General features: G+C 57.4%; 1 protein-coding gene across 1 annotated transcript; it reads right to left on the reverse strand.

The window, feature by feature from the left end:
- Positions 1 to 2,307: 2,307 nt before the first annotated feature.
- On the reverse strand, positions 2,308 to 7,452 carry TUBA1A (tubulin alpha 1a). The gene is made up of 4 exons (XM_074935211.1): positions 7,331 to 7,452; positions 4,654 to 4,876; positions 4,382 to 4,530; positions 2,308 to 3,514 (listed from the first exon to the last, which is right to left on the reverse strand). Exons 1-4 carry the CDS (start codon positions 7,331 to 7,333, stop codon positions 2,534 to 2,536), a joined length of 1,356 nt encoding a protein of 451 aa, XP_074791312.1. The 5' UTR covers positions 7,334 to 7,452; the 3' UTR covers positions 2,308 to 2,533.
- Positions 7,453 to 25,559: the final 18,107 nt, after the last annotated feature.

Raw genomic sequence — 25,559 nt, forward strand, 5'->3', positions numbered from 1 at the left:
AAGATGAGCTTGTCTTAGAGGCCTGCCCAGCCCCTTCTACTCTCTCTTGCCTCTCAGATTTCACCTTGTCTGACTCCCATTATTTATTCCATTCCGGAGCGAACATTGAATGGCAAAGGTGGGGCTTTGTGCCACTCGGCAGCCCCCTTTTCAATCTTTCCAACCAAAAAGGGGTTTTGTGCGTGAGTGGCTCTAACTGACACGGCTGCTCCTCTGAAATCTAACTGAAAGTAGGTTCCAAACTCAGCTTGCTGTAGCCTGCATCCTTCCCTTTAACTGTTGTTTGTTCTGCAGGAGGCAGGGCTCTAGGAACCAACAATGCTGGGGGGGTTGGTCTTGTTTGACAAAAAGGTGTGAAAGGAGGGGAATATCGCAATGCTGCTGCTACTGACAAATTGTCTTTCCCCTTTGACATAGAGGGCACTGAAGACCAGGACGGTTTTGCAAAAACAAGGGAATTTTTAAAAAATTCTAAACTTGTGTGTTATGGAAATGAAACAAAGAAGTGAAGCTAGGAACTGTTTTAATCTTGGAAGCTCCAGTCACTTCTCTTCTAGTCTGTTACCAAAACCCCTCAGTTCACTTTCATCTCACTGCAGTCCAAGCATTATCCTATATGTATCTAGTCTGAAATATTGATGGCCAGTGAATGTTTTATGAGTCAAACTTCGGAGGCAGGTGCATGGTACGGTGCCTATTTCTGCAGGCAGAGGCACAGAGAGTAAGGAAAGGCTACAGTATTAAGACTGAAATTAGTAACTTCCCCCTGAAACCAAGAGTGAAACTCTAAGTGACTTCAATGGGCACAAGCCTGGGGCCACACTTTCAGTAGTGGATGATGCATTAGGGCTCTGGGGGATACCCTGGTCCCCTTGAAGTCATTGGGGTTTTGCTAATGGGGCCAGGATTTCACCCTCTCCCTTCAGTCCAGTCTTCCCCCGTAATTCACCAGTGCGTGTCCCCAGGTCACAGCTTTCAGTTGCAGCTAAATGCTCCATGCCAGGGCAAACGGTTCATAGAGGTCTCCACTGTTTGCAGAAAAAACATTTCGGACAGACACTAGCCACCAACCCTTTTCAAAGATCCCTTGTGTTTTCTTTATTCATGAAGACAAATCCTCCATCTCCTTTATATCAGGGTTCAGTTAGCGTGAATGAGAAAGTGAAGGGTCTCTTAATAGCAACACATAATTACAAGCAGATTGTAGGTGCCTATTTTCCATGACTGCAAGCACCTGCATTTGTTAAGTGACACTGTCATGGTCAAAATTGTACATTTTAAAAAAAGTCTCCTGTGGATGGTGCAAGCCACAACTTAGAGGACTAAAGCAAAACATTGGAAAGAAAGATTTAATTTGCTTTTTCCAACCACCTCTATTTGGCTAATGGGAACCATTTCAATTTGCTTCTACCCCATTGCATTCCCATGTTCTCATGCCCTAGCACAAAGCTGTCATGTTTTGATTGCAGATGCTGCAGAGGAGTATTTATTAGTCAAGGAAAATAGTTTCAATGGGTATTTTAAAAAGAAATTAATGAAGCATTTCCATTAGGTTTAGATTTCAGGGCAAAGTTGACCAGACACTGTGCTTTCAATGGGTATTTCAGGTTAAGAGGTCACTGTTGCCTGGGTAACACGATGTAGCTTTAGCAACAATCAGATTCGTTACAAGCTTCTGGTTGAGGGGTGAAGAAAAGCGCTCGGACATCCTGAAAGAGGCACTGATCTGGTTTTAGTTATTTCAGATGCTGGATCAGTGACAGGATGGGTTGAACACCTCTCTTCCCCAAATGGGCCCAGCTGAAATGTCATTAAGCCTGCTCTGGAGTGAAAACAGGAGGCCAGTTTCCAGACCTAGTTGATTTTTATTTTTAAACTTCTCTGCTTACAGAACATGTGGGGGGAGGGCATGGCCTGGGCTTTCCTGCAGCGAGGCAGCCACAAGGGCTCCTTGGGGTCACTGGCAGCTGGCACAAGTTGGTGCCGACTCAGGGCTGCACTAATTTATAGAGTTCAAGCTCAAGGAAGCGCAGTCATGGCTTAAAACCATCGCGGCTGGATCTCCCCTAAAAGTGTGGGCGTCAGTCATTGTAAAACAATACGCTGTTTCAAAATTCACTTTTTTTTTTTTAAAGTGTTATTTTTGACAACTGAAGTCTGCAGTTTTAGATTTTGCAGAGGGCAGTTTTGCGGTCTTCTAAGAGACCCTCAAAGTGTTTCTATTGTGTGCAACTACACAGTGGTGTGGAGGTTTAAATGAAGATGGATTTCAGGAGTGTGTTGAGTACATACAAAAGACACGGATCCTCTAAGACAGGGAATGCTTTTTTATTCACAAACCCACAAGAGAAGTGGACGGTTTGGGTCTGTACCAAAAACTTCCATATTTTAAGCACAGATCAGTTACCAGACAGCAAACACACACATTTGGGCAGACACTGCTACATACAAATTAACTGATCGGACCAAACATTTTGAATGTTTAGAATAGTTTAAGCTCCCTGTAAGAGCAGCACCGTTGTGACATTTTACTTTAATATTCCTCCCCTTCCTCTTCACCTTCCCCTTCAACAGAATCCACACCAACCTCTTCGTAATCCTTCTCTAGGGCAGCCATGTCCTCCCGAGCCTCCGAGAACTCGCCTTCCTCCATCCCCTCCCCTACGTACCAGTGAACAAAGGCACGCTTGGCGTACATCAGGTCAAACTTGTGGTCCAGACGAGCCCAGGCCTCAGCTATGGCTGTGGTGTTGCTGAGCATGCACACGGCCCGCTGCACCTTGGCCAGGTCACCGCCAGGAACCACAGTGGGAGGCTGGTAGTTGATACCAACCTTGAAGCCAGTTGGGCACCAGTCCACAAACTGGATAGTGCGCTTGGTTTTGATGGTGGCAATAGCAGCATTGACATCTTTGGGCACCACGTCCCCACGGTACAAGAGGCAGCAGGCCATGTATTTCCCATGGCGGGGGTCACATTTCACCATCTGGTTGGCTGGCTCAAAGCAAGCATTTGTGATCTCTGCTACAGAAAGCTGCTCATGGTAAGCTTTCTCAGCAGAGATGACTGGGGCATAGGTGGCCAGAGGGAAGTGGATACGGGGGTAGGGCACCAAGTTGGTCTGGAACTCTGTCAGATCTACATTCAGGGCACCATCAAATCGGAGGGAGGCAGTGATGGAAGACACTATCTGGCCTATCAACCGGTTCAGATTGGTGTAGGTGGGGCGCTCAATGTCCAGGTTCCTGCGGCAGATGTCATAGATGGCCTCGTTGTCTACCATGAAGGCGCAGTCAGAGTGCTCCAGGGTGGTGTGGGTGGTCAGGATGGAGTTGTAGGGCTCCACCACTGCGGTGGAGACCTGAGGAGCGGGGTAGATGGAGAACTCCAGCTTGGACTTCTTGCCATAGTCAACAGACAGACGCTCCATCAGCAGGGAGGTGAACCCAGAACCAGTGCCACCTCCAAAGCTGTGGAAGACCAGGAAGCCCTGGAGACCTGTGCACTGGTCGGCCTAGAAGAAGGTGGAAACACAAAGGACGTTATTTTTAAGAACATAAGAACAGCCATCCTGGGTCAGACCAAAGGTCCATCTAGCCCAGTATCCTGTCTTCCGACAGTGGCCAATGCCAGGTGCTTCAGAGGGAATGAACAGAACAGGGCAATTATTGAGTGATCCATCTGTCATCCAGCCCCAGCATCTGGCAGTCAGAGGCTTTGGGACACCCCAAGCATCAGCTTGCATCCTGGACCATCTTGGCTACTTGCCACTGATGGACCTATCCTTCATGAACTAGATTTCTTTTTTGAAACCAGTTATACTTTTGGCCTTCACAACATCCTCTGGCAAGGAGTTCCACAGGTTGACTGTGCATTGTGTGAAGAAATACTTCCTTTTCGTTGTTTTAAACCTGCTGCCTGGTAATTTCATCAGTTGATTGGATAATTGAACCAACCAGTTATACCAGGCAGGAAGTTCACTTAACGTTCTTCCCATCCTAGAAATGTTTCCCCTTAGGACCAAATTCTGTTCTATTAAATCTGGGTCCACTCCATCATACTTGGTGGAGTTCCATCAGTGTCAATCCAGTGGAATGGAGATAAAAATATGCCCTTTAATAACTTATCTGTTACAAAGTTACTTGTCCATATTCACTGCCTGGTAATCTTAGCCCAGTACCACTGAGTGACTACTCTATTTCAAAGGACTTTTTAATTCACCTTAGGACCACCTGGAAATATGGTGGCACTAAATACATCAACAATACGATTAGTTGGGATGGGAGGCAGGGGGAGAAACCATCAGCTATGAACTTATGTCTTTCAAACATCTTCCCATTCATGACCTCCCCAGATCACCCTCAAGAGAGATGGGATCTACCAGCTTGCGGATCCTGTCAAGAACCAGGTCGATGATTTCTTTCCCAATGGTGTAGTGCCCACGGGCATAGTTGTTGGCAGCATCTTCCTTGCCAGTGATGAGCTGCTCAGGGTGGAAGAGCTGGCGGTAGGTTCCAGTGCGCACTTCATCTGGGGAGAGGAAAGGCAGAGAGTTTGTCTCCCCGCTGTCCATGCACAGCAGCTGTCTGCTCTAGGCACATGAGTTTACAAGGGAGCCCAGAAAGCAGTCAGATGATGGCTTCGCACACTCACCTATGACTGTTGGCTCCAAGTCCACAAAGACGGCTCTGGGGACGTGCTTGCCAGCGCCCGTCTCACTGAAGAAGGTGTTGAAGGAGTCGTCTCCTCCGCCGATGGTCTTGTCGCTGGGCATCTGGCCGTCAGGCTGGATCCCATGTTCCAGGCAGTAGAGCTCCCAGCAGGCATTGCCGATCTGGACACCGGCCTGGCCGACGTGGATAGAGATGCACTCACGCTGCGGAGAAGAGGGTGGGAGGTGGGAAGAGAAGATGTAAACACATTGGGTTGGGCTGCAATTGCATGTTATTAAGTGGCTTTTGATTAATTGAGGCATCTCTAGAAGCTCCCTTTGAAACTCCCATTTTTGCCTTGTTGGATCCTCGATGCATAAAACAGTAGCAGCAAAATCAGGCACCATTCAGCTTTGGAGCTGGGCATGCTCTGAACAGGCTCGGTGTTCGGCTGTACCCAAAAAGCAGCATGTCACACAGATGCTAGCCCTTTGTGTAACCCCACGTGTTCAATGCACCATGTGCTTTCCAAATTGCAGGGACAGGAAGAGCAGATCATTGGCAGGAAAGGAAGCAAAAAGAAGAATACTCATGAACCAGGGAGAGGCAGGTGGTAATGGGAAACAATTGAGCAGTATCACAATTCTTGAGAAGTGTCTGCCTGCCACGGCCAGGTTTTCCTTATGTGGGGCCCGCTCCCGCTCCCATGGAAGTAGCTGGCGAAACACGACGGATTTGGGGACAGGATCGGGGCAATGGGTATTACTGTGAATAAGGGCCCCACCCCACAAAACAAGGAGGGCCAGACTTCCAGCCCCCAGCAGCACCCCATTGTTCTCATGGAGAAGCCAGCCCCCATTGTGAGTGCTGAGTCCTTTCAGGAGTCTGGTCCCCAGTGTCCCCCTCTGGGGTGTCTGCAGTGGGTGCTCAGTACCTGGTAAGATCAGCCTCCAAACCACCACGATTGCTTTTCTGTCCCCCAGAAGTACCAGCCTCTGCCCACATGCACAGATGGCTAACCCCCAAGAGAGCCTAGCCTAGGGCATAATGAATGGAGCTGCCACACCCAGCCAGGGAAACCAGGCTCAGTGGACACAGCTGGGAGAGAATTCTAACCATCCCTCTGCCCTGTGCCTGCTGCTGGAGTCTGTGCAGACAGCAATGGCTTAACACAGACTGGGCTATTTCCAGCATGATCTCATTAGATTGTTTTGCCAATTTCCCTCTGCTGACCTCAGCGGAGAACATGCCCACATGGGAATGAAGTCAATCAGTGAAGCAGGCGGGACAAAAGTCAAAGCTCAGTTCACATGCCAAGAGAGTGAGCATCTGGGTGTGGGAGAGAGGCTGGGTGCAATTCCCCATTACTTACATTCTGCCTTTAATGCACTTGAAATAGAATATTGAAAACATGGCCCTTGCCTTTGCAAAGCTCCCCCTCCCTTCACAAGGCATTGGGGATGCTGCCTAGGGAGCTAATATACTACACCAATATAACCAACGTAAAGCTACAAACACAGAATAGGCACGTGCACAAGTGTGCACAGGCGCTCACACGCACTCCAGTATAATGGCTCTGAAGCACATTTATCTTCCAAGCCCCATCCAGTAACTCTGCAGCCTTGTCCTGCTCGCCTGGGAATCATCATTCTGGTCCCATCTGCCAGAGCCCCGCCCCCCTTTGTCTCCTCCTTCAGGCCCCCTTGTGCTAGCTATTCATGGCCACAAACCACCGAGGGGGAGTGGAGGACGGGCGGGGGCTTTGCCAGGGCTGCCCTGCCCCATGTTGCAGGGACCCGCTGCTTTTCTCACCCCCCGGCACTGCTGTTCTCTGGGCAGGCAAACAGCCCCTCTCTGGGGCGCAAGGGCGTGGCCCGTCCAGCCCATGCTCCCCCAGGGCTGGCCAGCCGCTGCCGGCAGTTTCTGGCCCTCCTAGGAGGGATTCTGGAGTTGGGACCTCGCGGTTTGCCACGTCCCCCTCCCGCAGCACCGCTCGCCTCTGCGCCCCCCGGGGGTTGCGGAGAGGGCTGAGCAGAGACCAGAGCCGCTGGCTCCAGACAGGAAGCTTTGAAACGCGTCTCATCAGCGAGCTCCACGCAGAACCCCCGGGAGCGCCCCCGGGGTACAGCCGCGCCCCGCCCCGCTGCGGACAGCCGCGCCCCGCAGAGCCGCGCCCCGCCCCGCCGGGGTTGCCGATGTTGGTTAGAACGATCCCCGGAGGTTTCATCCCAGGACACAAACAGCAAGGAAAGATTCAGCTCCAGTTCCCGGAGCCTCCAGGACAACCCTGGACGGTTGGCTCCCCACGCCCCGCTCACAGGCGGTAGCCTCCCTACAGGGCACAGCCGCGCCCCCCCCCAGAGCCCCCGGCGGGGTACAGCCGCGCCCCCCTGCAGGGAGCAGCCGCGTCTCCCACCGCGCCCCCCACCCCTTAGAGCCCCCGGCGGGGTACCAGCCCCTCCCTGGAGGGAGAAGCGGCCGGGCCAGCCTCCACCCCGCACCCAGCCCAGCGCTGCCCCGCAGCAGATGCCCCGCGGGGACGGGCTGCAGCGGCAGCCGTGAGGGGGGACCCCTCGGTTCTGCGGGCGGGGGGGGGGGTGCAAAGGCGAGCCCCGGCCGCAGCAAAGCGCGCCCGGCGGAGCGGGGCTGGAGCCCCCCAGCGCGCGCGCCCCCCTTACCATGCTGACCGCCGGGCGGGGGCGCTGGCCGCTTTCTTACCGCGCGACTCTTAGGGGGTCGCTGTAAGAGAACTCGGGGGGCGCGCGGCGGCGCGGCGGCTATATACCCTCCCGTCGCCATGGCGACGGGCCCGGGCTTCCCCTGGTTGGTCGGTCCGCCCGGCTCGGCCCGGGGATTGGTGCGGAGCGCGGGGGGATGAGGTAATGGCCCCGCCCCCTCTGGCTGCCCCGGCCCCCCCCGCCTGCAGACAAAGAGCGGGGCGGGGCAGCGGGGGGGGGGCCGCGGCTTTGCAGCAGGAATCTGCAGCCAGATGAAATCCGGAGCATGCGTGACCCCCCCCGCAGCCTCACACCGCATCGTGCGCGGAAAAGCAGGGGGCGACCCCCCCCCGGGGCGGGCTGAGAGCGCCTGTGTTTGGGGTCCCCAGCTGAGCCCAGAGCACGGGGGGGGGAGCTGTCAGAGCAAGTGCGTGGCTCACCCCCAAGACTGGGGGCAGGACAATCAAGGGACGAGGCAAACTCGGGGCTCGTGTCTGGTGCCCCCCATCCCTGACTTGTCGAGGGGCAGTCGGGCAGACGGGAGGAGAACCGTGGCGCTCTCGGGGCGGGGGGCGTCTCCCCTGCAAGCGATTTCCTCCCGACCCCTGCTCTCTGCCCCCCGAAACACACGGCAGAGTCCAACCGGGGAGGGGCAAGAGCCAAGCAGCATCCAAGCGCCCCTCCCCAGGGCCGGAGTAGCCGGAAGCCTGATTCATTGATGTGTCTAGTGGGGCGGGGGTGGACACTCCCTCTGAGCAAGATGGGTCACCGTGAGCGGGCTCCGAGCCCGGGGAGCCGGAAGGACCTGGCTAGGTGCTGGAACTGGGGGGCTGCACCCCCTGGCGTGCCGTGGTTTCCATCACATGCAGGGTTTGCAGTTTGGTTCAATGGTTCTCAGCGCCCCCAGTGTAGGGATGGCTCCAGCCCCCCGCCTGGCACCCTGGTGTAGGGCTGGGGTGGTTCCGGACCCGGCCCACACAGCTGTGCTGCTGGGGAGCAGTTGGCATTCAGGACATGGGAGAATTATACAGAGGGGGTGGAGCTGGGGGGGCGGCATACAGGGCTGCAAGCACCAGATCACCCTTGGAGCCCTGCATCCCCATCTTCAGAAATGCGCCCACCCCATGGAACCAGCTGCTCCCTCTCCGCAGGGCTGTGGTGAGCAGTGTCTGTCCTTAGCATAGCTTGGGTGTGGCGGGTTTTGTAGTGGGTTCAACCTGCAGCAACCCCGAGCAGGGATAGAGAGCCAAGACCTCGCCTTCCAGATTTCTGTGGCACGCAAGAGTGGGATGCCGAATGGCCAGAGCATTGCAAGTGTAGGTGCTGGAACTAGGGGTGCTGGGGGTGCTGCTGCCCCCCCCATTATGCAAATTGTTCCAGCCCCCCGGATTGTAAGGCAGCGGGGGTGTTTTATGGGGTGGGTAGTACATGGGGGGTGTCTTGCAACCGTGATGTCTCCCTTTTCCGCAGGGTGAGATCAGAGTCTCTTTCCCGGGTCTGCAGGCGCCTTTACACACCCATTTCTGCAGGGCTGGCAAGGGAGGCGAGGGGGTAGGGAGAGGACAGGCAGCAGCTGCTGCAGGTGGAGCCGTGAGACTGGCTGCTTTGTTGCAGGCTGAAGAGCAACATTTTCAATCCCTCCCTGCAAGAAATCCAAATTTTCTGCGCATTTCCCACATTCTGTAGCTGCTCTGGATTCCTGCCCCCCGTCTTTCTCACTAGTTTGACACATTTCTGCCCCCCTCCCATTTCCCTCCTCATCCATATTTTATTTTTTTTAAATAACTCATCAGTCCCAGACCCCTGGCTATTTTGAGGCAATAACATCCCAGTGAATATTGGTCCCAACCCCAAGGAGAACTGGCCCCCACGAATGGTCAAGATCTGCACCATGGCAGCACACGTAGACTGTACCTGGCTAATAAAGGACAAAGACCTCCTAGACCCAATTCGCCTTCCTGCCGATGCAGGCTGGTTCCCTACATTCCCCAGGGGGCTGATGAGGTACAAGAAGAATCCAGGTTTCAGAGTAGCAGCCGTGTTAGTCTGTATTCTCAAAAAGAAAAGGAGGACTTGTGGCACCTTAGAGACTAACCAATTTATTGGAGCATAAGCTTTCGTGAGCTACAGCTCACTTCATTGGATGCAGTCAGTGGAAAATACAGTGAGGAGAAGAATCCAGGATTGCAGAGGCACAGCTGAACAAAGGAACTTCTGGGCTCATTGAGGACCAGAGGGCCAACTCCTCAGCGGGTGCAAATTAACTTCAATGGAGCTGCACTGATTTACACCAGTTGAGGATGCAGCCCAGGGAAAGGGTCCGTATCCGGTTTCAGAATTTGGCCATGGTCAGAGCTGGGCTTTTTCATCAAGTTCATCTCCACCCACAGAAACCTATAAATCTCCAGCCGTGTTGTAGTGAAACAAATGGAAACAACACCCTGCCCTTGGCTCCAGCCCGTGCTCTGCGTGGAGAGCTGTCAGGACTCCTAGCTAAGCCCCAGGACACAGCAAAATGCTACATTTGCCTTTACAATGACAGTAGTTTATGGTAGAACATGCTGCTTCCTGGAGACGTGTCTCATCCAAGCAGCATGAGAGGAAGTCCAGGAAATTCAATTCCCTGTGGAGACTTGTCAAGTTCTCAGGGTCTTTTTGCTCCGGTTTGTAAATGGGCTTTGCGGTGCATTAGTGACTGGAAGATCCAGGGCTGAAACATAATCATCCATTCGAACACTCACCACAAGCAGTTCTATGCTTACGGGATGGAGCACAGGAAATGTCTTTTGCCTTTTCTTTTCCTCCCTGGCTTCCTTCTATTTTATTCTAATCTATGGCCTTAGCTACACCTGGGGGCAGATCCTCGGCATGTGTCAATTTACACCTGTCAGGAATTTGCCCTGGTTCCAGCTATTTTTGTAGTGGCACCAGTGACGGCACCGTCTACACTAGGGGTTTGCACTGGGGCAGTTACACCAGTGACGGTAACCTACCTTTATGACCCAGAGAGGTGGGGCGGGGCAGGTGGGGGGAACAGGGTGGATGTATTTAGGGTGGGAGTTCTATGCCATTGATTAAGGCATAGAACTGAGAATCAAGAGGCCTGGGCTCTGTTCCCTGTGCGAGGCATGGTGGTGTCACCTGGGGCAAGTTAACGAGCCCATCTGAACCTCCGTTTCTCCAGCTACACAATGGTGGATAATATAAAGACCCACTTCCCAGAGGGCTGTGAGGGTTAATTCCTTAATGGCTGCAATGCGCTTTAAGACCTGGGGTGGAAGGTGCTCTGTAAGTGCAAAGCATTATGATCCCAGATCATCCCCTATTTGGGAAAAATCTAGGTAGGAAACAATCAAGTGCATTTCAACATGCAGTTCCCTCCATCTCCCAGCGGTCCCCTACTGCAACTCCCCAGCTCTCCACGCCTCTGTACGGCCGCCTGGTTCCTCTCTCCTGTCCTGGCTCCTTGGCAGCCTGGTTGTGGCAGGAGCTGGGCTGCCAGACAGTCCGCTGCGTGCTCAGCACAGAGGCAGAACTTGCCTAAATTAACGCTGGCCGTGAAATGTCCAAGGAAGCCGACTGGGCCGTCACGACAGTGGCTACTCCTCCCCTCTTTCCAGTGTTCCGTCCTCGGAGCTTGTGTTTCAGTCTCTGCACCATTTTCTTCTGATCCGAGGAAACAGTAAGAAACTGCAGGCCGCGCTCCTCCCTGAGGTCACCCGCTGAAGCCAGCTGAGGAATCCGGCCCCACGCTTTCAGCCTGGGTTTCAGGAGCAACTTGCCCTGCTCCTGCTAGGCGAGGAGGCCGGGTGCTCGGCCCCTGTGTGCCCTCAGCGCTGCTCTCTCCTGCCCCCTCCCCAAACCATCTGCTCTCACATGAGCTCGAGCAGCACCACGCTGCTTATCCCTGCTTAGGATCAGGCCACGGCAGAGCACGGCGGCTGGAAATAGAAGCCAAGGGTGGGTCAGGTGTGGGCTAACCAGGGTTTTGAGGCTGGAGCGCCCTGGCTGGGCAGGGCGCAGACAGCCGGCTCTTAGCGCCTTTCATGGAAAGCTGGAATGCCCTGCTGTACACCCGCCACGCCCAGCTTCCCTTTCAGAACAGGCCACGCTCTGCCCGGGTTCGTGTCTCTGTAGTGCTGCACTGTGGCTGTGTGTCCCGAGGGGGGTGTGTGTCTCTTTGGGGGCACGGGGGCACCACCCACATAGACAGGGCTGGAGATGACACTGTATCTCAGCACACTCAGAACCCTCCCCACAAGATCTGGCCCTGCGCCAGCCTCACGCAAGGCAGCTGGCACGGCTTCATCCCCATGGCAGTTTAGGGGGCGCTGTGCTACGGCCCACAGTGCCATCTTTCAGGTGAGAGTTAGAGCAGGGGTCTGGGCATCAGGACTCCCAGGTTCCTTTCTGTGCACTAGGAGAAAGGACGGACTAGTGGTTACAGCAAAGAGCTGGGACTCCTGGGCTCTGTCCTCAGCCCCGCACGGTGACTTTCTGTGAATCGCCTCATTACTTCGTGCCTCGGTTTCCCCATCTGTAATGTGGCTTTTATACCACTCATTCCTTTAACAGGGGAGCTGTGAGGCTGGATTCATTGAAGTCTGTGAAGCATCTTCAGATCCTGGGTGGAAGGTGCTGGGGAAGGGCAGCGGGCTGTGATTACAGGAAGAGGTAAAGGCTCTGTGGGTGCAGCAGAGAAATCAATGAAGTGTCCCCAGGAGCGGGTCCAGTGTGCTGTGGAATAAAATCGATGGCTCCATCCCAAGGAGACAGGAGCCCCAGAGATGCTTGCTGTCTAATTAGGTATGTAAGACAGAGCCCTGCTCATCTGCTGCTAGGCAACGGGTTGTTCAGTTGCTAGGAGACGGAACAGGAATCCCTGGTGGCATCTGGTCTCCCTTTATCACCTAGCAAGTCATATGACTGGGCCCCAGGAAAGCTGTCCTGGGAGGGGGAGAGAGAGGAGAGGGGATAGGGAGGGAGGAGAAAAGAAAAGAGAGACAGGGAGACAGCTGGGGAAACAGGGAGGGCCCCTCCCCCCCGCCCCCCCCCCCGAACGCTATTGTCCCCCCTGGCTGGCTGACATTCAGATGTTAATAAGAAAGGCCAGATCCAGGGGGTTTCTTTTCTTGGCGGGGGGGGGGGGGGGATTGTCACATTATTTCTCAAGACACATTCCTGGGCCTGGTCCCTTTTTCAGCCCCACCCCCATCAGAGAGAGCTGAGGCTGCATTTCTCCTGCATGCTGGCGTCCTCGCAGGAGCTAAAGCCAAGAGGCCTGGAGGAGGACGAAGGAGACGAATCCAGGCTGCTGCAGTGGAGAGCCGAGTGCAGGGTCCATGGCACCCACATTCCGACCAAGCAAGCTCCGTGGGACTGATGTCATTCGAACGCCAGCCAGAGCCAGGAGTGGGTCTTCCAGGGGTAGCACAGCTCCGGTCTGAGATGGTAGCGCTGTTGCTGTCCGGGAACGCTGGTGTCACGGAGTCCCCGGGGGATGCTCTGGATCTGCTCCCCACGAAGCCAGGCAGGACTCTGGGGAAGTCTCCTCTCTGGGAGCAGCCTGTCCGCAGGACACACAGCTCACCCGGCTTCCACCTTCCTGGGTGTGACCTCGGAGCCTTCAGCATCCTCTGCCCCTCCCTGCGCTTCCCACAGCGAGTCCGCCCAGGCGGGGTCCTGGGGGAGCCAGAGGGTCCTGCCCCCCAACTCCGCAGTCAGACGTGACTCTCAGCCAGCCAGTAAAACAGAAGGTTTATTAGACGACAGGAACATGGTGTAACACAGAGCTTGTAGGTGCAGAGAACAGGACCCCTCAGCTGGGTCCATTTTGGGGGGCAGTGAGCCAGACAACCAGGTCTGCACTTCACTCCTCATCCCCAGCCAGCCCCAAACTGAAACTCCCTCCAGCCCCTCCTCCTCTGGGCTTTCCCCTTTCCGGGCCAGGAGGTCACCTGATTCCTTTTTTCTCCAACCCTTTAGCTCTCACCTTGCAGGGGGGAAGGGCCCAGGCCATCAGTTGCCAGGAAACAGGGTGTCAGCCCTTCTCTGTGTCCAGACCCCTGCACACACCTGCCCTCCAGGGCTCTGCAAGGACCATACACCCTTATCCCACCACCTAGATACTTAAGAACTGCCTAGGGGAAACTGAGGCACCCCCACACTATTCAGAGGAAACATTAAGAACCGTCCCACTTCGTCACAGCTGGGATGTTAGAGACCCATCTGAGGCATAGACAGACAGACAGATGCTCATCCTGACACCCAGACAAAGCCACGCTCAGAAATACAGGCCCAGTTATACTCACAGCTCTCCAGCCCATCTGCACAGCCACTTTTACACACACACACCAGCACACACACACACACGTGCACACTGGCACACACACACGCACGCACGCACAACCCCAGTCCTCGTGGCAGGTCAGCAGTGACTCGAGCAATGGCCTGTGTGCAGTGAGTTTGGTGGATCTCAGTCCAGCTCCCGTTGGTCAGGTGTCCACATCTCAGTTAGCAGTGACCAGCCCCTTTGCTGGCAGTCTCAGCAGAGAGGCCAGGACTGAATGAGCCATGGGGACTGAACCCCCCTTTCCCTGCTGGGGGATGGGGCCTCCCGAGGTAGGCTGAACAAGGCAGGGGCAGTCTGGCTTGTACCTTTGCTGGGGATAAAGGAAGAACGGGAGTTTCTAATCTCATTGACTGGAGCAGCCAGGGATGAGCCAGGAGGTGGGAACAGCTGTCTGTTGGCCTTGGCCTGGAGCGACACCCATGACCAGGAGGCAGCTCTGACTCTCCCATCTGGCACTGGATCCGGGGCCCCCCGGGTTCCAGGCCCTCGGAGCGCCTCTCCAAAGCGTTGCTAGAGTCCCGGAGAAGTGTCTTCTCTTGTGTCCCGTGGGGAGCACTTGCCGTTCTCCTGAGCCCGTGGCTCGCTGCTTTCCTCGCCTTTGGCCTTGCAGAACAGAAGCACACGATGCTCTGGCACTGGGGCCTCCGGCTTCTCCCGACCATGCCAGATCTGTAGAGCAGAGACGACTGGCTCCGTGGCCCTCTCTCTGTCCCCAACCTCCTTCCTCTGGGCTCTCCGAGCTGGAGAGGGCGGACGGGGCCCCTGGCCTCTGAAAGAGACTGAGCTGTACAGGCAGCCTCCTGGGCCCCAGAGAGAAGCGGGGGGGGACCACGGGGAACCTTCGAGTTGTATCCTAAGGAGGAGGAACATGGAAGAACCCATGTGTCCCCTGGACGTTCCCCCGGCCCCGCCGTGTCCCCTGGACGTTCCCCCGGCCCCGCCGTGTCCCCTGGACATTCCCCCCGCCCCGCCGTGTCCCCTGGACGGTTCCCCCGGCCCCGCCGTGTCCCCTGGACGTTCCCCCGGCCCCGCCGTGCCCCCTGGACGTTCCCCCGGCCCCGCCGTGTCCCCTGGACGGTTCCCCCAGCCCCGCCGTGCCCCCTGGACGTTCCCCCACCCCCGCCGTGTCCCCTGGACATTCCCCCGGCCATGCCATGTCCCCTGGACATTCCCCCCGCCCCGCCGTGTCCCCTGGACGTTCCCCCGGCCCCGCCGTGCCCCCTGGACGGTCCCCCAGCCCCGCCGTGTCCCCTGGACAGTCCCCTGGGCCCAACATCTCCATGAGACAGAACAAGCTTCCTTTCCGGCTGCATTTTGTGTATTGTTGGTAGCAACCAGCAGCTCCCTAGCGACTGTTGCCTGGCCTCCCCGGCTGTGTTTGCAGGCGCAGGGTCAGCGCCAGCGGGGCAAAGATAAAACCCGCCCGAGGAAAGCGTCCAGGGCCGTTCGGAGCCAGTTGCCCCCACAACCGCCACGCAGCGAACACAGAAGCACTGCAGGGGAGTTACACAGCAAGGACAGGCTGCTGTCGGTGGAGGGGAGCCCCAAACCCCAGCAATTCCTCCCGAGAGCCACTTACAGACCTGGGGCAATGCACCAGTTAGCGCTGGTCCCACCGGCGCTGGGGAAGTGGGGTCTGGCTGGCTCAGGGCTGGACTGGGGTACAGAGCCTTTCGCCCTCGGTTGCTGGCTTCAATCTGGCCCCAGGCTAGCGGGATCCCTGGCTGTAGGGTGGCCCCGGGGTTACATGAGGCAGGGTGTGCGTGTCTCTGTTGGCTCCCAGCAGGTACCAGCCTCACCAAGCGACCCCCAGAACTGAGCTCCTGGTCCTGCGGGACAGAGATGGGGCAAGTGGCTGGGAAAGCCTGCTCTGTGCTGCTGGGGCTGGCCAGGAGCCCTACGGCCGGCTTTGGGGGATAGAGAGCAGTGGTGGCTGCATTGGTTACGTGGCCGTGGGGGATCTTCCCCTCTCCCGCCTTTTAATGGGGGAAGACAGATCGAGCGGCACTTAGGATTCAGATTAAGATCATCCCAGTGCCCGTGTTCCCTGAGTCCTTGCACCCCAGAACTTTTCCATGGGGTACGCGCAGCTCTCCCTTGAACGTAGCACCGCGCCCCTCCAGTCTGACCCGGCTTCCCCTCCGCCATGGGCTGAATGGCAGCCAGTGGTGTGGCAACCCAGTGTGCCAGGTCATAATGCCACCAAGTTTGGGTGCCCTCCCACAGGGGCCCCGGGCAAACTGCCCCTTTTGCCCCCCTCTCGGGGCAGCCCTGCCCTGGCACTGCTGAGCGCGGTGTGCAAAGTTCGGACAGCTGTGGGTGTCGCTGCCCCTCCCCAGGGCCGTGCTGATGGGGTGAGACAGGGAGCAGAGATTCCCCAGTCTTGGTGGCTCCAACCGGCCAACTGCCACCTTCCCCTTCTCCTGGATTATTCCCTGGGGGGAATCTGCTGAGCCAGGGGCCAGAGCAGTGTGCACAGAGAGGGGCCCGGGCCAGCAAATTTGGATCAGGGTCTAAGGTTCTTGTTTGTTCCATTAGAGAGCGGGACCCAGCTTTCCGCTTCCCAGGTGTCTGGAGCTTGGGCTGAGGTTTGGGCTCCTCAGAAAAATCCTTTGTGTCTTTTAGTCTCTTAAACCACCTACCAATGCAGATGTCCAGACCCGGGAGAGCCCCTAGCTCTGGTGGGAAGATCCCGGCTGCCTGCATGCACTAAACTGTCAGCTCCCTTCTCCCCAAGGGGGGTTCTCTGATGAGCTCTGCGCTGTGCAGCGAGGACGCCCACCTGCACGCATGCTGCATCCCCCCGGGGCGGCTTCTTTGCATCCAGCACCAGCCCTGGCTGGGTGGCTCGCGAGAGAGCAAACCTGCAGCTCAAACCCCCTCAGCGGCATCCAGCTCTTCCCCCCACCCTTGTCTCACTTGCTGCTTTCTGGGGAGGGCTGGCGGTTGACACCCTCCCACTTCCTTGTCTCTCAGCACAGAGACCCAAAGCCCTTGCCCATGGGCCTAGTCCTGAGCCCCATCTTGCACCCCACTGCATGGCGCTGGCGTGTGCCCGGCACTGTCCCAGCCGCCTGCTTTCTTGGTCTGCAAACGCAGCGATTTTCTTTGTTTGGCTGACTGAAAACATTTAAAATAAATAAAAAACAAAACAAATAACAGGGTAGGGGGGAACCTCCCCTCCTCCCAGCTTCCTGCTGTTTCATGGGGCTCCTCCCACTGCTATTCCTTGAGCTCCCTCTGCAAACACCCCCCAAATCCCAGGCCCACCCAGCAAGTACCAAGAGCTTGGTGTGGCAAGGGGGAAACTGTGGGGCCAGCACTCAGGTGCCCCTTGGAAACCCAGGGGGAATCCCTCTCAGAACAAGGGAGGATCCCCCGGCCCTGGTGGAGAAGGATGCGGGACAGAATGTCTCCAGAACCGGTGAGTTTGGGGAGGCAGTGACAGGAACGGTGGATGGAGCCAGGTTCCTGCTAAATGGGCAGGGAAGTAAAATGGAGAGGTGGGAACCGGGAGGTGCCCAGGCTCAGCCACAATAGATAGGGAGGTGTCCTGATTCCTTGTGGGGGTGGGGGTATCATCTCTCCATCCGGACCCTGCAGAGAGCACAGACAAGCTCGTTTTCCCATGGGGCACGAGCAGGGCCAATCGCCCCTGGCCCAGGGGAGGTGGGCACCCCGGGCTGCAGGTCCAGGAGCATGGACCAGGCTGGCTCAGCCTTTAAGGGGCGAACGAATCCCACCACCACCCGCATATTAAAGCTCAATGCAGAGATTGTCCGGGCTCCCTTCTGTGCAGCAGCCCTGGGCAGAGAGGGCCTGGCGGAGGGCAGGGCCTTCCACAAACTCCAGCTCAGCAATTCCTCTCTCTCTTGTTTTCCCACATCCAGATGTGCAGCTTCAAGAGCAATCAGATTTTCCAGCTGCCGGATCCAGGACCCCATGGCTGGGCCAATGTTCCTGTCTCTCACACACATGTTCCAGCCAGATGCAAGCAGCCTCTGTCATGAACCCCAGGACAGACACCCCCGCGGCGTCCCAGCCAGAAAGCATTTGCTGCAGACATCAGCAGGGCCAAGTGTCGGAGAGATGTAGGTGCGGGATGGGGGGCAGTCCATCTGTGTGGGCCTCAGGTGGCAAAGCAGCTGCTCGGGATGCCAGCAGAGACTCACAAAACACACCGTGTTTAAACCCGTGTGGAACTCGTTTGTGGCCCAGCTGGTGTGCGCGTGTGTTTGGATTCCCCTCCCACCCTCTCCCGCTTGTGTGGACAGGAAAAAAGCAATTAAACGTGCCCTAACCATGTACCGGAACCATCAGAACCCCGATCCCCCTCCCCAGCATGTTTATAACGCGGTCTGTGCCTGTCCGCCTAGCCGGGGAAAATTCAAGTTAGAACATAGCTGAACCCCACCTGGGTTTAAACCTGGTGATTTCTTGCAGTGTAAATGGGACCTGAGGACCCGGCTATCTCGGCACTCGTATGGCCCTCGTCACAGTATTACCTGCATGCCTCACTGGTGGATTTTTATCCTGAGTCCGGGAAGGACCGTCCCCCCTGGGGAGCTGAGGCACTTGGCAGAACATGTGACTTGCCCAAGGTCAGACAGGAGGTCTCTGACTCAGCAAGGAATGGCACCCCCTTGACTCCCAGGCCAGGGCAATGCCCATCCCATTAGGCCACCTCCTTCCTACCCACACAGAGATGGCAAAGACCTGTTAGACCACCCGAGCTAGGGAAGGCTGCAGTCCCCTGATACGGAGGGGCCTTGGCCAGAGCATGAGGCTCAGAGTCAGGAACTCTGATTTAGTTGGGGTTGGTCCTGCTTTGAGCAGGGGGTTGGACTAGATGACCTCCTGAGGTCTCTTCCAACCCTGATATTCTATGATTCTATGAACTCCTGGGTCCCACTCCCAGCCCTGGCTTGCTGGGTAGCACCATGCCTCTGTTTTTCTTTCTGTGAAATGGGAGTAAACCTCCTGCCTGCCCTGCGGTGGGGAGCGTGAAGTGCTTCGGGATCCTTGGCTAGCAGGGCAATAGAAGGACTGTCACTCTGCAAGGAGGCTTAGCCAGATCATCCCCGCCCTGCTCATATGCCGCCTGAAGACACAGCAGGAAAAGCCACAGGCTAGTGAGGGGAAAGGAGCAGCATGGGTCAGGGCTAACGGGGGGCAGGAGAAGAATGGGGAACAGGACTCCTGTAAATTGCACTTAGCCGGGTTAGTTCTGCTGGCAGCTGCCCCGGCCCTCTGAGCTAATGAAATGGTGCAGAATGGAACAATTCTCCCAAAGCGAATCAATGCAGAAGGAGATGAAGGAGGGGAACTATGGGGAGGAAATGCATGTCTACAATAAGAAAGGCTTCGGGGAAGGAAGCTGCTTTGTGCCCCCGCAGCTTGGGGCGGGGCTGCAGCAGCTGGGCCAGCAGCCCATTGGTGGATCTCAGCAGAATGAGTCAAGCCCTTTGTATCCTTTAAACACGCCTGTCACAGCAAAGGCAGATGGGACCCTTTGCACCATTGCGCTGCTTAGCAGGGGTGTTGAACCTGTGTGTGCGTGTACCGGCTGTGTGTACATGGAGATGGATGCGTTGCAATCAGAGAGGCGCGTGTGTGAGGCTGTGGTTTCTGTGCATGCAGCTGATCGTGCTCAGATTCAGCTTTTGCCAGCACTTCCGGCTCCAAATCCCACTGAAGTCAATGGAAAGCCCCCAGTGGGGCTGGATCAGGCCTGAGCTGATCACTTGGCCGGCAGGTCTCAGCCAAGGGGGGCACATGTTTCGTCACACAATTTGAGAAGCAAAAGCAATTCGTTTGTCGCTGAGTCTAAACCAAAAGGCTCGTCACCACTGGGTGCAGGGTAAAAAAACACATCACATTTGGAAACCCCCGGAAAAGTATTCCTATGAATAATAAATAACGGTAATGAGATCTGACTATTTCCCAATTACTAAACAGATATCAACCAATTCATCTGACAAGCCGTTAACTTGCAGCGTGTTTTAATCATTCTTATGCTTATCTTTAAAATCAGTGTATGTTATTCCCCTGGTCTGGTCTACTAGGGCAGTTCCTGCATTCCTGTGCCTCCTGAAAAACCGTCCAGTGCGTATCTAGCTAGCTATCCCCAGAGAGACCTATCTGTGGGTCACCTAGTGCATGGTTTTGGCCAGCATAGGTGTTAAATGTATCTTGCTCCATGGCAGACTGTGAAACCATGCGGCAGCCATATCGGCAACAACCATGCTGGGAAAGGCTCCTGTGCTTGACAACTATTGTTCGCCAAGGCGGCTATTCACACGCTTGGGGCTCCGGGAAAGGCAGGGTCTCCACCGGCCTCTCTTTAACCCAAAGGAGCTTTCGGGGTGGAGCTAAAAGCCTTGAAAACTGTAGTTCACAATGGCAACGCAAAACCAGAGCTGTCTTCTTTTGGGAGCAAGGCTGCGTAGTGGGTAGAGCAGAAGACTGGCCATCTGCATTCTAGGCTCTAGTCCCAACTCTGCCAGTGACTCACTTGGGCAAATCACTTCCTCTCACTGTGCCTCAGTTTCCCCGTGGGGTTTGAAAGGGAGTTGTGGCACTTAACTCACCACTCTTTGGAAAATGCTTTGCGCTTTCAGGAGAGGAGCAAGAGAGCCGGGCAGAGGAGATTTGTGCGTCTCCCCTCCCTTTCCGGGGCATGGCCCGCTCTCCCCATGGGCTGGATGAGAGAGCATTGCAGAGGAAAAGCGTGGGTAGATCTGGTCTGGGGGCAGAGCCCAGTATCAGGGGAGACACAGGGTTTGTGTGCCAGCCTCAAAAGGCCTTTTAGGTCCTGGCTGCACCCTCATTTCTACTCAGTGAAAACGCAGCTCAGCCTTGCACCGCGTATGGCCCAGAGCCACACGCCCGGCTTGGACCTTGCAGGGTTGGTCGGGTTAAAACTCAGCTCTGGGCCTGGCCGCAGGAACTAACCATGTCTGAGCCACGTCCCTAAACCAGCTCACAAGGCTGCCAAGTCTCAGGAAGGGCGGGCGAGTGGGCTGGGCGCTGGCATGGGCTCAGGTCTCTGTCCCCCAGACCCCGCTCTGAGACCGGGGCTAACCCCTCCCTGCCTGGCTGGAGCGCTGGGAGGCTGACGCAGAGCACGGGGAGAGGGTCAGTACAGCAGCGAGCTGGGCTGGGGAGCCACGGGTCTAGGCAGACACGGACGGTTAGAGCATGGGCTGCTGGGACCCCAATAAACCCATGGCCCGGCCCTAGCCACGCTGCAAGGTTCGAGCTGGGTTGGACCTGGGTCCCTCGATGTAGCAGAAATCGGGAGGGGCCGTTGGAAAGGTTTCAGATCCCCTCCTCCACCTTCATAGAGCCTGTCAGAAACACATTTCCCACTGGCCCCCCGGCATTGCACGACAGGGGACAATCGGGGAGGGTCTCGCCCGACCCCTCCCCCCCACACACAGGAGGGGAGCTGGCAGATCCGCTGACATCAGGGATGGGCCTGAGCAGGAGGGAGACCCCCCCCCGCCCACGTCCGGCCATGCCCCAGTTGCTCTGGTTTCATGCCAGGCTGTTCCTGGTCCCCTCACAAAGGCTGGACAAAGGGGCCGTGCAGCTGCAGAACAAAGCGGCCCAGCTCCCTCCCCTGCGTCCCCCTCTCCCGCTCCCTCTGCCTGTCTCGCCCGCCCCGCCCCAGGCCCTGCGGCAGGGAGGAGGCGCCCGCGGTTTGGGAGGGGTCTGTGCGCCAGCTGGCTGCTCCCGGATCTCCCAGGCCCACACGTTGACAGTCGCTCCCCTCCCCGGGGGGACCCACCGCTGCCCCTCTCACCCTTCTCCCCAGCTGGGCTGGGCTGTCCGGCCGGCGGGGGGCGATCGCTGAGCTGGGGGGCCTCCGTGGCCTGCGGGGAGAGCTTCTGCCAGCTGGGGCCAGCAGCCTGGGTAACGCCCTGTCACTCAGCCGGCTGATGGCGAGGCCAGGTGGGGAGAGACCGGCCGGCTGGCCTAGGGATGCCCCTTGCCTGAGCCCTGCGTCCCGCTGTGTCTCTCTCCCTGCGCCCCACACGCTGGGGATGAGCCATTTCCTGGCGGAGGAGCCCCACGTGCCTTCGCTCCGTGTCTCCCTTCGCAGACGGTTTCCAGCATTTCTGATCCAGGCAGATACCGACGTGAGGGTGACACAGAAACGTCTCAGGGAGCCGGGCTCCAGCCTTGGTGCTGGGGTCTGGCTGGGAAGCCAGGGAGAGCAGCGGGGGGCGGGGAGCATGGCTCTGGGTTTCCAGTTCAGGCAACTCCCCTGCAAAGCACATCGCCTGCCCCGACCGACTGCTCACCCCTCGGCCATCCCCACACACCGCCATGACCCCACCCAGCCAAGGAGGGCGGATTAAAGACCCTTTGACCTGGGATCTGGACACCGGGAACTGAGGCAGCAAGAAGCCAAGCACCAAACCGAGCCCTGGCACAAGCCAGTGCAAGAGGCCGGATGATGCCCCCACCAGGCCCCACAGATCTCTCTGGGGTGGGGGCAGCGAGGAAGAGTCTTCGGGGTGGGGGAGTCCAGTGTTGTCCTGGGGAACCGAAGGGCTCATGCTACAGGGCCCCACCCAGCACTAGCCAACCCTAGCGTGGGACGAGTCCCAGAGCCGGACGCACAGGACGTGCCTCTGGCTCGTTGCCACCTTGCGGCTCGCTCGGCCCGTTGGCAAAGAGGCCAAGGAGCAGGGGCGCGGCTCGGGACTGGCTCCTTGCGACTACCCACCGTGGGGGAGGGGGTCGCTGCAGACGTGGGCTCTGTGAAGGGGAGAGGAGGAGGAGCCGAAGACCGCATTGCGGCAAAGCCGGGGATGGAAGGAGGGGGAGAGAAGACCGAGATGAAGCAGCAGCCGCAGCGCCAGTGAGTCCCCCCCGCCCTCCCCCCGCACACACTCTCGCTGGCTCACACAGGGGTGACGGCGAGTGCAGAATGAAAGGGCCAGTGACAGCTCTCCCGAGCTCTCTCACACCTGCCGCTCCCCAAGGGCCCTAGCAGCTGAAAGCAAAGCCAGACCCTGACACGTTTTCCTCCTGTTACTTTTGCACAAATGGCAGAGCCCTCCTTGCAGGAAGCGTGAAATCCCCTGCCTGCCACCAATGCCGGAGAGCAGCTGCTCCAGCCTGGGCCCATCTTGGCAGGACGCTCGGGGCCGGCGCGCACCACACAGGTATAGGACGTGTTTGCATTTCAGATGCATGGGGGTCTGTGCCATTGCAGGTCCACTAGGGTTGGGGTGTTAGAAACACTCCCTTCGGTGGCTATTATGGGATGTGCATGGCAGCTCCGGCCTGGCCCAGGACCCCGGGCACTGCACAGACACAGAACATGTCTGTGCAAAGCTTTGCAAGTGGACAAGGCTAATTATCAGTGGAGATGGACCCAATCCCCAGAACCCAGCCCCCCGCCCCGTGGTTTGGGGTGCTCAAAATCCAGTCCCAGCTCTGACTCGTCTTTCCTTCATGCCAACCCCCCAGGCCGGCGCCCTCTCTCCCCATGCTGCGGGACCTGGGGGGCTGAAGGTCTTGGTGCTCACCAAGTGGTTACTCCCACTGCTCCGAGCAGGGGGGTGCTGAGCACGCAACTGAGCCCTGGCGGGAGGGGGCTGAGCTTTCCCAGAGGTCTGGCTGCTTAGGGAAAGTTCAACCTCCTCCCGGTTCTGTGGGTTGACGTGCAGCCAGCCTCTCCCCCCCCCCCCCCGGAGCTTTGTGTGTGTCACTGAACTCAGAGTAGGGCTGCCACCTCTGAGGTGACAAACACTGGGATGTCTGGGGTGAACTGGAACCTACCAAACTGGAGAGCTGGGAGCAGGTACCGAGCCCCCGGACAGATTTCCCAGGACCTGGACAGATGCCAGCCTTAACTCAGATCAGCCAGCCCCCAAACTCAGCTCCCGCCCGTGTGAGCCGAAGGAGATTTTCCATTAGCTCCCTGCAGTGCCAGGCCTATGTCACACAGTAAAGCCGCTCTGAGGCAGTGCTGCACTAACCCCTTCAGGACAATATCCAAAGGTTTCTTTCAACACCAGCTCGAATTCCGCCTCCGAACATGGTGAATAATACCCAGTGTGGTGGGGAGCGGGTCAGGACAATGTGCTGAGTCGGACGCGTGCATGCTGCAGGTCCCCGGGCCTCGGTGGGTCTCCCTTCACTTCCACTGAGCCACGGGGGGGCTGAGCGCTTTTGAAAATCTTACTCGTCATCTGTCTGTGCTTCAGTTTGTCCAGCTGGAAAGTGGGTAAAATAAAACCCCTAGCCGGCCTCCCTCGCACTTGAAACTCCAGGCGGGTTCCCTATCGCTCTAGCCTTGTCTGGCGCGCACGCGTGGGGTGAGACACCAGAGAGGACTGCATTTCCCTAGGTTCCGGGGAGGAGGCATTCCTGCATGTGTCATTTGTAAAGCGCTGGCTGAATAGTGAAGTAGATCAGAGGGAAGTAAAGGAACAATGCTCGGTATGTGCTTTGCTGAGCTGCGGCCTGCTGGCTCACGGAGCCAGCCCAGTGCAGGGTAAGGCAGGGGGGCAAACGCTGTTGCCACAGTTTGCAAAGGGCTGGTCTGTGCCCACAACCCACGGGCCACCCCGGGCCTCTGGCAAAGGGAACATTTAGCTGCAGCGCCACCTCCGGGAAGCAACGCGAACCGGCAGCACAAGGGAAGGGCGGAGGCCTGCAGCAAAATCCGTCCAGTGGGAAGCCATCGCCACGGCAGGGTCTGCAGCCTGGTGCGCAGGTCCCCACCCTGCTGAGACTCGCACCCGCGCCCGGGCAGCTGCTTAGTCATTCAGCAGTGAAAGACCCCGGGACAAGCTCTGTTCCTGGGCGACCTCTGGGTAAAGCCCAGGGGGTTTCCAGCAGGGAAACAAGGGCTTGGTTACACTTGAACTGCGCTGTCAGGCCAGTTTAACAACACTGCTCTTGTTTACACCCCGACAGGTGCTGGAACGAGGGGTGCGGGTGGCTGCAGCACCCCCTGACTTGAAGAAGTTTCCACTCTCTACAGGGTTTCCAGTTTGATTCAGTGGCTCTCTGCACCCCCACTATACAAATTGTTCCAGCAGCACCCCTGCACCCCGACCGACATGGTTAAACCAGCCTCACCTGCGAGTGTGGACCAGGCCGAAGAGCAGAATTTGGGCCTGTTCCCAGACTTGGCAGGTGCTGCTGGGTGGCCTGGCGCCGACCGGCCCTGAAGAGCCATCGCACAGCAATTGAAGTCTGCCAGCTAACACGGTCCCTCCCGATCAACCGGGCGTGGGGCTCAGGGGCCGGGCGTTCCTCACTCCTGGCTGCCCGGCTGGAGAGTGGCAGAGGATTGATCCCATGGGATGGCTGCGTGGTGGCCACTGCGGGATGTGGTGGGAGGGGTGTAAGGTGCCGGAGGGCACGTGTTCCCATCCCCACAACCAGTCACAGCCAGGCTGTGGCCTAGGGAAACCCCGCTAGATGGGGTGCAGGAATGAGGCCCCTTGCTAAGGTCTGAGCAGTACCTCTTCTGGGGATGATCAGGAGACCAGCCGCTCAGACCTTTCACAGCCCCCAGCTTTCAGGGGTGGCCTGATCATTAGAGACCCCCGACCCCACTCCCTCAGGGCCAGGTGATACTTCACCACCCCGGCCAAACCCCAGCCAAGGAGAATGATCTCTTCCCCCCATTCCTTCTGCGTCCTGGTGCAAACCCAGCAGGAGCTGAGTTCAGGAGGGGCCAGAGGCTGGAGAGATACAGCCCCAGTAGGCTCAGCTTGGGGGGCAAGCAAAGGGGACCCAGGGGCTGCTCTAACTTACAGCTGCCGACAGACCACTTCACATCCCATGCTGCCCAAGCTGCTCCCA

The sequence above is a fragment of the Natator depressus genome, chromosome 20 (genome assembly GCF_965152275.1).
Source record: "Natator depressus isolate rNatDep1 chromosome 20, rNatDep2.hap1, whole genome shotgun sequence".
In the NCBI taxonomy this organism is placed as follows: Eukaryota; Metazoa; Chordata; order Testudines; family Cheloniidae; genus Natator; species Natator depressus.